This window comes from Apaloderma vittatum, unplaced genomic scaffold, assembly GCF_000703405.1.
Source record: "Apaloderma vittatum isolate BGI_N311 unplaced genomic scaffold, ASM70340v1 scaffold21370, whole genome shotgun sequence".
Lineage (NCBI taxonomy): Eukaryota > Metazoa > Chordata > Aves > Trogoniformes > Trogonidae > Apaloderma > Apaloderma vittatum.
The window spans coordinates 1-13,743 of record NW_009694253.1 but is presented as its reverse complement, the minus strand read 5'-3'; the positions used below and the strand labels follow the sequence as shown (position 1 = coordinate 13,743).

At 37.8% G+C, this 13,743-nt stretch overlaps 1 protein-coding gene across 1 annotated transcript; it reads right to left on the bottom strand.

Annotated features, from left to right (window-relative positions):
• Nucleotides 1-2,042: 2,042 nt before the first annotated feature.
• On the bottom strand, nucleotides 2,043-13,649 carry PUS7L (pseudouridylate synthase 7 homolog (S. cerevisiae)-like). The gene is made up of 8 exons (XM_009867097.1): nucleotides 12,773-13,649; nucleotides 12,055-12,214; nucleotides 10,251-10,446; nucleotides 8,507-8,605; nucleotides 6,685-6,766; nucleotides 4,971-5,248; nucleotides 2,995-3,048; nucleotides 2,043-2,366 (listed from the first exon to the last, which is right to left on the bottom strand). The coding sequence occupies exons 1-8, from the start codon at nucleotides 13,647-13,649 to the stop codon at nucleotides 2,043-2,045; spliced, it is 2,070 nt and encodes a 689-aa protein (XP_009865399.1).
• Between the last annotated feature and the right edge of the window lie 94 nt (nucleotides 13,650-13,743).

Here is a 13,743-nt window from a genome sequence, read left to right as displayed (position 1 = left end):
CAAGAGCCTATCACAGGGACTAGTTGGGTTCGTGCTCGCCGCGTGGACAGTAGCGTGTAACCAATCATGTAGTGCATGGACAGGGTATACGACTAATCATGTAACACTTAACTCGTGCTGTACACGTGTAAGGAACTAACTGTACTATAAAAGTAGCCTTCTGAGTGGAATAAACTTGGCGTTATGGAGCATCATATAGGTGTGCTGTTCGTCCGGCTCGCATGGATCCCCCACAACTGACAAAAACATTAAATAGGATGGGGCCCAGGAGATACTCCAGTGGTAGTAATTTCAGGTAGGGTGTGACCCAATAACAACTACTTGCTGAACCTCATCATCCAATCACATTTTTTACACATATGGTTGTCCATCCATCCAACATAATGTCCTAACTTGCTTTCTGTTGAGGGTTAGGGCTTGGCCGGCCATTGAACACTGAGAGATGCTCTCTAACACCTCTTCCTCCCCAAAATGGGAAGGGAAACAGAGGTAGGCAGAGAGACTTACAGACTGGAAAACTAAAATAGCTTTAATAAAACAATAATAGTTCTAGTAAGAAAATAATAGAAACAATGAACTATATACAAATATATATAAAACACATATTGAACCCAACTTCTCTGCTTAGATAGCAATCCCCACTGATGCTGCAGAGCACGCGGCACAGGGGACGCCCCAGGCTCAGGGGCAGAGGGGAACCAGATGCAGGAGCTGGATTTGGGAACTCAGGATTGGGATCAAATGCAGAAGACCAGATGGAGTCCTCCTTGGATGTTGGCCATTGAAGAAGAGGGCTTAACCCATGTGATCCCTCAGTTTACGCCGAACATAATGTATATGGAATGGAATACTCTTGTTGGTCACCAGTCCTGTCTGTTCGTCCCCAGATACTTCCTTGTGACCCTTTGACTCCCCGGCACTCCCAGTGTGGCATACAAGAGCCAGTAGTGACACTACAGAAGCAAGTATAAGACACTGCCTGCAAAAACACGCTGTTAACTTCAAAAAATGCAGCCTTTTAGAAGAGACTGAGCTGAAAAGCAAAAATCATTAAAAGAGAATTGGTTCTGTTTAGCTCAAACCGGGACACTTTCAAAAATATTGTGGAGCAGTGTCAAAGGCCTTGCTAACGTTAAGGTAAATGGCATTTGCTGCTTTCCCCTTTTCCATAAATTCCCTCATTTTATCACAGTGAACTGTTTTTTTGTTTTTTTTTTTTAATTAGGAAAAAATATAAAAGCTATTTTCCAGGGATGGTTTCATTAACACATTTTTAACTACCATAAAGCTTCACCGTTACAGAAATACAGTCCACAACCTGTAAACAGGGTTTTGGTTTTATTATAAATGGTTTTGCAGTTATGTTAATTACTCACCTCATTTTGATGAGCTTACTTGAATAGGCACTACCTACCAGCTACACTACTTAATCCTGGAATCCTTAGCATTAACTTAAGCTCGTGGATTCATCACATGCCTGACAAAGTATCAGCTGACTTGTCACTGTCAACTCAGGAGTTTCACCTCTTAACACTTAATGCCTGAACACAAAGAAAACACAATATATTTAGTGAACCTCAGTACTGCAAATTTCAGTTAGATAGATACCTGTTGGCTACAAACTTGTAACATTATTGCTCAAACAGTATTTAGTATAAACTGTTTTTTAAAAAATCATTATAAAAAAGATGGCACATCTGTTTGCTGCAAGCATTGTTCCAGTATTTAATTTGCAAGTCAAATGCATACGCAAATATGAAATCCGTGTTTGCAGCACATGGTTTCTTTACGTTCTGTTAGACCTGCCTGGCATAACATATCTTTTTACTCTAACACACCCAAAGGTTTGCATTTAGGGCTTGCAAAATATTTGAACATTCCAAAGGGGTTTGGTGTTTTTTTTTCCTGATCAATATGAAGTTCAATCTACAAAATTTTTCCTGTTCTTGGCTTGAATCTGTTATTCTCCCTTATTTTTTTGGCATTATACATAAAACATCACCACTGCATAATATTCCTGCAATCTTTCATTAACTGGGATCTTAAAAGTCACATTTCATTATTTCTCTCAGACAGACTGTTGCATAACATGAGGAATCAAGGTCAAATGATATATGAAGAGAGACTTTTGATTCACTCAGATGGTTGTCTTCAATTTCAGTTCTGTTTTCACTACCTTCCAAAAAATACGACAGGTTCTGAACATTTTTCAAAATGGGTCTGTAGCATCCAGGTATATTCAGCTGTAATGGAGATACTCTGAATTTACACATCTGTAGATCATCCTTAGAAAGTCTTTCATGGTACCATTGCCCAACTTTATTGTTTGGATACTTGATACTATGTCCCACCATTGGAAGAACCACCTTCAAAGAAAAAAAACAAACCAACAAACATATTTGAAATAAGGCCCACCAATTTCCCTTTAAATAAATGTGATTACAATTTTAAATGTGTCTAAATCTTAGGCTTTGGTGCCTGAAATAGTAAAACAACAGCTTCTCTTGTGAAATAAAGTTGTGCAACACAGGTATCATGGATATAATTAAAGCAGAAAAAATAATCAATGTATCAGGTTTCCTAAAGCAAAGTAGAAATATACTAACGTGATTTTCCTAGCTCCTTTATTTAGATTCAGCAATAAAGACATTAAGTTGCCTGTGTAAGACTGTGCAACTAAGAACTCCGAACCCTCAAAAATTAGAACATCAGCTGCTCTCAAATGTTCTTCCCAGCAGACTAAAAACATTTTCATAGCAGTTACATTCAGCTTCAAGATAAATACTGCCATAATGCAAATGTCACTGTACTTATTTCCATTCCAAAACAAGTATTCTTTCCTCCTGTTTGCTATGAGAGGGGACATTAGTTCACATGTATTTTCTTTAATGTGCATTCTGGCAGAGAAGAAGACTGTACCAGTTAATCATATTAAACAATGCATTTCAGTCATATAAAGTGATCAACAACTCAGAATTTTTCATACCGACTTACTTGGTTTATAGAGTACTTGTTAGACGCCTCTTCTGGAGCAGTGACTACATGAACCTGACAGACATTTAAAGAAGTTAAGAAAAAAAGCTTTCTTAAAAACAAAACATACACTTTATTTTAGGAATTATGCACTGTACTCCCAAACTTATAAAGGATTCTAAGGTTATTTGACTACTACAAGAACAATAACCTATTTCAGATATGAAAAATAGTAGGGATGCTTACTACAAAGAAATCTGTTTACTGGTAAACGGTGTTGCATTAAATATTTACTAATCTTATCTACCACTAATTATCAAATTATCACTTCAAACTCATATGCTTTGAGGTTAACTGTGTCAATGTAATATGTGTTACATCAGTAAAGGCAAAAATACTAAGAAAAATGCTTAATATTAACTTAATATGGTTTAGTGTTAGGGTGGTGTAGGGCTGTAGGTTGGACTTGATCTTAAGGTCCTTTCCAACCTTTATGATTCTACGATTCTAAATAGGAATATTTCTATATTAAACTCAATAATTCACTACTGAATTTGATACCTCTGTTTTTCATTTTATTTGATCTACTTGTTTTACTAACATTCACTCTCAAAAATATTGTGGAAGAAAAATCGCAAGGGAAACAGAAGCCACTCTACAGGGACTGGAGGTTATTCAGTAACCTTTCAAGTGCTCTTGCTTCCAAATTTGTGAGATGTTCACCCACAAGAAATGAGATACATTCTGCCTATGCACACAACTATTTATTATCAAAGACTGCAAAATTCTATGCTTTATCTGATGATCGGGAGAAAAGACAGAATTATAGAATCATTTAGGTTAGAAAAGACCTTTAAGATCATCTTAACCTAACATGGCCAAGTACACCACTAAATCACATCCCTGAGCACCACATACCTCCAGGGATGGTGACTCTACCACTTCCCTGGACAGCCCGATTCACTGCCTGAGAACCCTTTCACAAGAATTTTTTCTTAGTATTCAATCTAAACTGCCACTGGCATAACCTGAGGTCATTTCCTCTTGTCCTGTCACTTGTTACTTAGGAGAAGAGACCCAACTGCTTCCACAACAACAAAAAGGCATGCTAACCCTGAAAGAAGACGTGGTTTCAGAACGGACTTCAGCATGCCAAGACCTAGAACCAGACATTCCACTGCTCATTGCCCCACTTATGGCTCCATGCACAGCACCCAGGCCATGCTGCGGGCAAGCAGGCAGAAGCACTCCCTTGCCCTTTACTGCTTTCCCAAAAGGCTGCTACATTTTTTGAACCGCTGCTAACACTTTAGACCCACGATCAATCTGCTGCAGTTGCATGAGTAAGCAAAATTGTGCAAAACATGCTTTGACTGTGTAGGTGCAACATGATTACGAGTTCAGGCCACCTTTCACCATAGCCTTACGTTTGTTAATGTATGTAATGGGATGTTCTGACCTGGAGAGCAAGACTCAGATCTGCATTAACTGGAAGAGGCTGCCCAGGGAGGTTGTGGAGTCTCCTCCTCTGGAGACTTTCAAAACCTGCCTGGCTGCAATCCTGTGTAATGTGCTCTGGGCAATTCTGTTCTAGCAGGGGGGTTGGACGAGGTGACCTCTAGAGGTCACTTCCAACTGCGATGATTCTGTGATAGGCATCCCCAGAGTCCACTCTGAAGGTTTTCCCAAGTCAGATCCTAAGAAAAGCATTATATACCGTGCATGTTAAATATTTACTTATATCAACTCTGACATTCTGTTCCTTCTTCTCATTTGAGTAAAATAAATGGTGAGAACAGAAAAAAGCTACTTAAACACAGCTAGCCCATATAACTACTTACGGTTAAAGAAAAAAACCCCATCACTTTTTTCACCTTTGTCACTAATATTAAATATTTTAGTGAATGAACTAAAATAAAAGCATTAGAGCATGTATTCAAGAACATTAAGTGCTTTTTTTAAAAAAAAAAACCCACACCTATTTTGTGAAGACTTACCTTGTCATTCAGAGAAATACTTTCATGGTTTTCTTCTGAGAAGACAAGATCACCCTCAACAACTTTTGAACCATAAATCTTCAGCCTGTACGATGCTGCTTCATTCCAAATTTTGCTGCAATAAGCATGGACATAGAATATGCGCATGGAATGGGGGATATTGAGCCATCCTTTGGTACAACCTTCATGATTTACACCATAGCGATTTAAAGCTCGTAGCAACATCTTCTCTCTCACTTTAAATTCTGGTAGCATCACAAGTGCACCCTTTGCATCTTCTGATATAAACAAAAATAACCATATAAGTAACCTCTGAGTTTTCAAATACTACCTGTCAGGAAAAAATACACTCAAGAAGGTGAAATAGTCAGGTAGGGAAAAAATGGCATCAGTCTAATCTCTTTACACTGTCCTCTAGGTTATTATTCCCTTTCCTTCAATTTTCATGTTAGACAAATTTTATCTCACATGCCTATCAACCCAGTCCCATGAATTCTATTTCACACACTGTAGACTAATCAGCTGTCCTTCAGTTATTCAGTCTAGTTCGCATTATTTTATTTTTAGAAAGTTACCTCGTCACTCCAAAGTTTTCTTTAGATCAGGTAACTGAAAGTAAAAAGCAAGCTATAGAAGAACACTGAACTTCTACTTCGCATCATTGGACGACATGTATTTCATCAGTGCAGAAATATGCCTTTATTTCAAAGGCACAAATTGCATTGGCCACTGGGAAGTCTGAGCCTCAAGCAAGGTGAAAATATTTTTAAGCACGTTTGCACTACATTTATATGAATCTTGTATCTTTAAAATTGTATGATTTGTATATTTTCTCATTACAAGTGATTATATGACAAAGCTTATTGTGTAGCCTTTTATCTTTTGCTCTCAGAAAGAGACAAGCAGCTGTTTTCAGGGTCCACATCAAAGTCTTTCCATCCAGCACATAAAGATTCATCTTATCTTTTTTGCAAAATAAAACGTATCTGTCTCTCCTGAAGCTATATATCAGAGTTCTGTCAATCTACAGTGATAAGCAGCCTAACAGATGTGGAATATTTGAAAAGAAAAAATATACTCAAAGTTGAGAGCAACGTCAAATTTTTAGTTTTAGTAAAAAAGTTAAGTTGAATGTTTATCAATAAATGTGACAATCAGAGCATCTTATTCAGCACACTTCTGCCTTTGACATATTTCGTTGATTTTAGTTCAAGACAGAAAGAAGACTGCAGGGAAGCATGGAAAAGATACATGATTAGACAGACATAAAAGCAATTGCCAAAGATGCAAAGATGAGTTATATTTGTTATAGAAATCTCAGAAAATTAGATGCATATATGTGCTAAGTGCTAAGTGTGCATCCCTCATTCCTCTATGCTTCCTTTATTAGGGAGAAGAAGTTTATATTCCAAAAGCAGACAGATGGAAGGAGATTAAAACTATTCTGATATAATTATCTTAGTCTTTTTCCAGAATTATGCAATACAGCATTTGTTTCTATACTGCCGTGCACCTGAAGTTTTCCACTATTTTGCACATTTAAGGCTTCACCCTCATCCAACTTCTAACTGAGCAAATCTACTGAGTTCCACAGCATAAGCTCTAAGTGCTATAAAGCAGCAGCAAAATAAAAAGTATTTCTCTGTACAGCAAAATCTTATTCCCTCACAATACTGACCCTGAATAAATATATAGACAATTTAACTAGACGTACCAGTTTGAAGAAAATATCTTTTTGCGTTGTTTACAGGGTCATCAGTATCTTCGGGTGTGAAAAATAATTTCACAGCTTTCACCTTTAAAGAATAATATTAGCAATTTATATTTTTTGCATGTAAATATAACTGTCAACTAAACAGATCATCATGCATCCAATTCAGTGCTAACATATTGTGCAAGCTCTCAAAATTATATCAGTTCTTTACGGTCAAAGACAAATTCTCCTTTTCACAGAAGATGCCATGAACAGCAAACCAATATGGTTGTGTTCCTCCTTATATTAAGAAAAGGTTTTAGTCACACAGAAGGCAGAAGACAACTTTCAAAGCTCTGTGAGAAATCATTCCCTCTTTTTGAACATGCAGTTAGTACTGCTCCACTTTGTAATGCATCATCCTATCCTGAAGATGAAGGTTCCTTCTCTCCCTCCTGCACGTTTCACATAAAATTCTCTCCACAGTCTCACACAGAGGGACAAGAATCTTTCTTTTTAAAATTATAATCTGTGTTAGGTTAGATAACATTGTGACAAGGAAAAAGATACATTAACCTCTGCTACTTGCAACATCAGTGGAGTCACACAACTTCCTAGCACTTACATCAAGCTGTGACATCTTGTCCTCCTCTGTATTAGACTGTGTAAGTACATACAGGCACGATTTTAATATAGATAGGAGTTTCTACATGTTGTAAACTAAAAGGTGACTGAGTTAAGACTAGAGATTTAAATCATTACTCTTCAGGGCTTGGCACACGGTACCGACTGCTAGCATACCAGAATTCAAAATGTCAGATACATCAACAGTAACATTTCTCGGCTACCCTCAGATCTTGGTTCTTCTTATATTGGGAGGATAAGTTTTCCTGACTTTTCTCAGAACCAAAACATCAGAAGAAAAGGATTCCCAAGTATTCATTTGACTTTGTAGTGTCTGATTCTGTTTAAGACCTGTGCCAAGTACTATACCATATCCATTGGAAAGTATACGACTCATAAATTACTTAAGAAATAAGCTCTCCTTAGCTTACATAGGAGCTATCACTCAGAACAAAGAGTTTGGGAAAGTGGCCAAGGAATAATGGAAAGCAGCAATCTCTTCTATATAGCAGATAAATTACTGTGGTACTGAAAAAGCAAATCTTTTCATATGATACTATGTCATATCTCGTGACATTTTTAAGAGGTATATAGACCCCCTAGCAGGATAAAGAGGCCACAAGTTAGGAGGCAATCAGGACCATAAATAAACATTGTATAAAGACAATTTGAGTGTTCAAATCTTGTACAGAGTGCAGCCACTTTTGTGACAAGTGGCATAATGGCGATCACCATCACATACCAATTATAGACCAAAAAATCACCTCCTGAACTATTTAAAGCTGCATCTGCTGTTTAAAAAAAGTAAGAAAAAAAATGGGTTTAGTGTGAAGATCTTCACGCTTATTCATAGAATCATAGAATCACAGAATGGCCTAGGCTGGAAGGGACCTTAGAGATCATCTAGTCCAACCTCCCTGTTTTGGGCAGGGTTGCCACCTCTTGACTAGACCTGGCAACACATGGGTACCAAGCGGGAATCAAACTCGCGATCTCGGTGTTGATCCTTGTTGCCAGCACTGCACCCAAACCACTGAGCTAACCGGCCCCCTAAATATGGTTGTTGCCAAAACCTGTCTGGCAATTACGTCCAGCACACATATGGGTTTATCTCACAAATGAAATCGTTCACTGGGAAGGTCAATTCCAGTGTCAGATATTGCAACAGTAATGTGAAATTAATTTGATAGTAACTACTTGAATTACATAATTTAAATACCATTTCTTCATTTAGTAAAGCCAATCCTATTTGATCTGTCTGAACACTTTGTCCTTGTCCAAATCGCTGAGGTCCGTAGTAATTTACAAATCCTTTTGTCTAGAATGATAAACAGTATGTTAAAACCATGAAAGTATCAGGTACAACTCATGAGACTAAGCATACAACACACATACACCTACATTTACATCCAAAAAGCATATAAATTCTCTTTTTAATCAGAAGTAATATGTAACAAAATCGCGATTCATGAGTCTTTACAACATTTTTATTTAAAAAGACACCCAGCTCCTACCATTGTCTTCACTTTCATCAAAAAAAAAAGGTGAACAAAACAAAATTATTTCTATATCGTTAATTACTATCAATACGACTACGGGTCAAATCCAAGTAATAGAGCTTTTTATATTCCCTAAATTATGAAATCTCAAGCAAAAGCAGCATAGCACAGATAATGAACAAACTACTGTTGGACATTTTTTCTTAAAAATACTAATCTTCCCATGAGATTATTTGTATTGCTGTTAGAACAGTAAAAGCCAGACTTATCACTTCTGCTAACTGGGATTTTACATCTTCCGATGAGTTCTAGGTCACACACGGGCAGTAAGATCACAGCCCTGTGACCCCATGAGACCACCCTTTTCTAGATAATAGTAAGTATGCATGGAGTAGACAAGCAAAAACTGTATAGTATTTGTTTTGAAAATCTTATTCAGTTCAAATTACATAACCTTGCTTTGGACACCCATAGGTCCCGTACGTGATTGTGTTTTCATAGAAGATGAAGAATCTGCCCTCTGGATTAACACACTTGCTGGGTTTGTCATTCGTCATCTAACCAGTAAGCTAAATCTAATAAAGCAAGATACACAACCACAGGAATCTGTGTTCATCTTCCAAACAGCAAAATAAAATAGTCAGATGTAGCAAAGAGAGAGAGAAAAGCATTCAAGGACCAGCTGAATGGCTTTACCAATAATAAGATTAATTTCCAAAATAAATGTAATGTATTTTGCTTTTGCACACTGTGTAGTTTTCATTCCAGTCTTTATTCCTGGATTAATCTTCTTAATTAATTCGTATAATGGTTATAAATCAGAAAGACAGGACAAGAAAATTACTGCTGTACAAAACATCTAGATTTTTTCCTTTCCATGACCTTCTTTTATTTTTCTCAACGATGATGGAGTTTTCTTCAGGAACTCAGGATAACAGCAATCAAAACCCACTGAATTTCAGGGGATCTTTTTTCTCTGCTATGGCCATTTCATATGTATTTATGCCATGAAAGTTCTTCACCCAAGCCAAGCATGTATGTTCTTCACACGACCAAAACATGGAATCGGTTGACACCTGTAACTACATTCTTTCACCCTGGCACTGGCAAGGTGAAACACATCGCTTCGATTGGCCTGAGGTCTGCGCCGCGACAGCTCGTTTACATCCACACTCATTTGCTACCAGATTTCCCATATGTCCTGCTGCACCACTTTGGGGTCTGCAGTCTGCAACACAGAACAAATTCACTTATGGCCCCTCCTTGGAAGGCAGCTTTACTCCTGTGATTCCCTAAGTAATGCAGGAAAGACGTGAAATAGCAAAAAAGCACCAAAAAGCACCAAAACTGGGAAATAACACCATTATTGTGCTATTACAAGCACTTTCCTTACAAGTAACTTTTTTTTTTTACAGCACAGAATTAAAACTCTGTACGTTATTGACAACCATGAGGATTTTTTACCTTAACATTTTCCATTGCTTCAGATATTCTCTCTTTCAAATCTGCAGACGAGTCATGACTATGGTGTTTGAGATCTCTCACAAGTATATCAAAGTGATTGCCCTTCAGCTGACCAAGTCTAAGGTGCTGGCATGTCGAATGTACGTTGTGTATTTTCATGCCCTTTTTTTCCATTTTGCTTCCAATTTCTTTCAACCTGCATAAATAATTGGGAGAAATTATGAACCATCCCCTACTAAAACATCTAATAAATACTTTCTTTACCTCTGCACTAGAATCAAAAACCTTTGAAAAAAAATAAAAAGGAATTTAAAACAGATGATTATGAGAAAACAAAATCAAAAGCAGAGATAGGAGTCTTAAAAGTTAGTTATAGTCCAGAAATACTTCTAAAATGTTTGCTTCACTTGGACTTACATTCTGTAGCTCAACAGATATTAGAATGAAGCAATCGAACTTTCTCAAGGCAACTGCATAGCATTTTGAAGATTTTACTGAAAAACAAGTAATTTACTCTTTGGTTCTAAAAATATGTTCTTCATTTAAAAAAAAAAAAGTAAAAAAAAAAAAAAGTAACGTGCTCTAGCAAACTCCAAAACACAATTGCTCTTTCTTGGTCAGACTTAACAAAAACTCCGCACACAGATTCTCTGGATACCTTTGCACGTGCTTGTAATTGGAAACACAGCTGACAGTTCAAGGATTTCCCCTTTAAAATATCCACTCAGTCTCTTTGTTCTTATATGTAAGTAATAGCTATTAAAATCAAAAGAAACTTCCAGCATAAAAGCTTACATTCTATGAAATATTTTCATAACTTTATAAATCATTTATTTCTAAAGCTTATTCATTTTCCCTGTTACGCCAGTGGCTTGGAAGCATTTAATTATTTTGCTTAATCATTTAAACATTAATGAAAAGTTTTGCTAATTATCTCTTGAACAATTTGCCTTATGGCCCAGTTTGCAGTTGAATTTTACTAGTGATATACATTTGTATTAGTAATAAATCCTAAAAAAATAAATTCTACTTTTCTTTATTTGTAAAGTGTACTTTTTTGCCAAGACCAAAATCCACTTGGTTAAAGCTGAGAAAGAAATAAATTAGGGTTTTGACTTCAGCACTTTTTTACTGTTACTATGGCAGAACTGATTATATTTTTTTATCCACTGAATTAGCTACAGAGTAACAAAAATAAGGAATGAAAAGGCAGGTCTTATATTACAGACATGTTATTCAGAAGGTATTTTCTGCCCTCAGGTTTGGTGACATCTTCTTTATTTGGTTGCATGTTTCTGAACTGGACAATATAACAGAAGCTGACACTTAACACTCAAAGACAGCATCTGTCCAAAGCATATGTGTAATGATTTCCTGCAGTTTTGTAGCTGTATAAACTTTTAAAGTGTTGTCTGCAGACCACAAGACAATACTTCGACAGGAGGTGGAAATCTGTTGCATCATGCACTATAGACTTCTCGGTTCCAGCTACAGGATGGTACGTAAGAAATTACAAACTGGATCCCATGGGCATGAATTAGACAGATACTGCCCCAGAAGATATATTTGCATTATGAAAAATACAGACAAAGGTGAGACTTTTCTTTGAATTCCAACACTGGGGGACTTCAGCACTTGGCTCTACATTCCCTAAAGCCACGAAATATTAAAGTCATTTCCACTGTGCTGTAATACAGAAGGGAAGACACATCAACAAAAAAAACATTTCAGAAGAACCTACCACATTGATAGTTATTAACATACACACTCTGTGCTACACTTAATGCACCCAGATTGTTAGTACCTCTCAGGAGTCACCTTCTTCACAACCATAGGCTGGTAAGTAATAGCCTTCTTGTCTTTGATGCCAGTGTAACTGAAGTCTGACGGGAGAACACCAAGTTCAGCAGCCAAGAAGCTGATTGCTTCTAGTGTTTCTAGATTTTCTTTCTGAAGGGTGAAAGCTGAAACAATCATCTCAGAATGATTAGGAATTTGCACTTCTAAATCATACAGGTGTTCTGCCATGACAGCTTGGCAAGTTCTTCTGTTCAAACATGAAAACTGCAAAGAAACAGTCCTCCCACCCCCAAAAAACCAAAGGAAATGGGACTTTTTCAGTTTTGAAACAGAAAAATGAAGACAAGATAAACAAAAGTCATAGAACAATCAGAACCCCTTAAAAATACCACCTGATAAATGCAACACAATTCAACACACACATATTGCCTGATGGCTAGAAACCCTCCCTACTTGCAAGGGAAAGGCAGTACGCAAGGAAGTGCTACAACCAGAATTGCAACCTTTACCCTTGAACAGCTTATGTAAAAAAATCACTGCAGTAGCTTGATTCTTCCATCTCATTCTCCAGTGCTATAATAACACTGCATAATTAATGATTCATTTCACCATAAATAACGAGTCAGCCAGGCCCATACATCACATTAAAAATCATTCTGAGTCTTGGTCTTACTAAAGAACACCCTAATATCTCGCATTTTCACTAAAAATGTCATATTTACCTGTATAAAGATCTTGTTTTTCCTGGAAACCACAAGCAGGCCTTTTTCTGGACGAACTTTTTTCTCGAAATCGTACCATTATGGACATATTTTGCTGATCGTTGACATTTGTCACAGCAAAAGACTTGGTTTCTAAAAGTTTTCCAAACTTTCTGTTGATAAAGTGGTGAACTGTTTTTCTGTGCTCTTTGTTTCCATCAGGCTCAAAGGAAAATGTAGACTTTTCTAGCTTTGCATCTAAAAATTTAAAGAAAGCACTTGTTTCCTTTTCAGTCACTAAACGGCAAAGTTCTCTGTAATCAGCATTTCCTTTTACAATCATTTCGTTGTCTTTCGTTACAGTGACTAGAAAGGGGAATTTCTGCCTAACAGCACTGTGCAAATCAGCTCGATTTTTCTTGCCCAGTACAGGACCCAGCGAGAACTCCCCAGTGCCAGCATCAGCGTTACTCTCCAAGCCCCACGCGTCCTTCAGATCACACGCAAATTTATTAAGCAGTTCACTCATGGGTTTGCCTAGCAAGGAATCCAACACGCTGGCTTCCTCAAGGTCACTTTTCAGTTCAGGTTCACCCTCCTGCTGGTTTTGTTTAGGGGATGCAGCAAGGTCTCGGCCTGCCCGGCTCGGGTCACACTCTGAAGGCCCGGGCGCGCCACATGGGCCAGGAGGCTCCGTTCTCAGCTTTTTGGGCGGCTCCAGGCACCAGCTACTTTGTTCCAGCAGCGCTTCGCTGGTTTTATCAAGCGATTCGGGCCGGGTATCCCTAAGCAAGTGTTCGGGCATCTCGATTTCTGTCACGACGAAATCACTCGGTGAGTTTTTGATGGTGCCGCGGAAGCCAGGGTGGCTGGTGAGGTAACTGAAGGACGGCAGCATAGCTGCCCGCCTCGCCCGGCCACGAACCACCGCACCTGCAAGATGGGAAAACAGAGAAAGGGAGGGGGGTGAAAAATGCAATCAGCTACTCCAG

What these genes read in the sequence shown, in the direction of transcription:
- PUS7L (XM_009867097.1), bottom strand. Translation starts at nt 13,649, where the DNA reads ATGCTGCCGTCCTTCAGTTACCTCACCAGCCACCCTGGCTTCCGCGGC. An exon ending in AAGAAGGTGACTCCTGAGAG is followed by an intron (nt 10,447 to 12,054) that starts GTACTAACAATC and finishes TTATTTATGCAG; the next exon opens with GTTGAAAGAAATTGGAAGCA. An exon ending in AAGCAATGGAAAATGTTAAG is followed by an intron (nt 8,606 to 10,250) that starts GTAAAAAATCCT and finishes TTATCATTCTAG; the next exon opens with ACAAAAGGATTTGTAAATTA.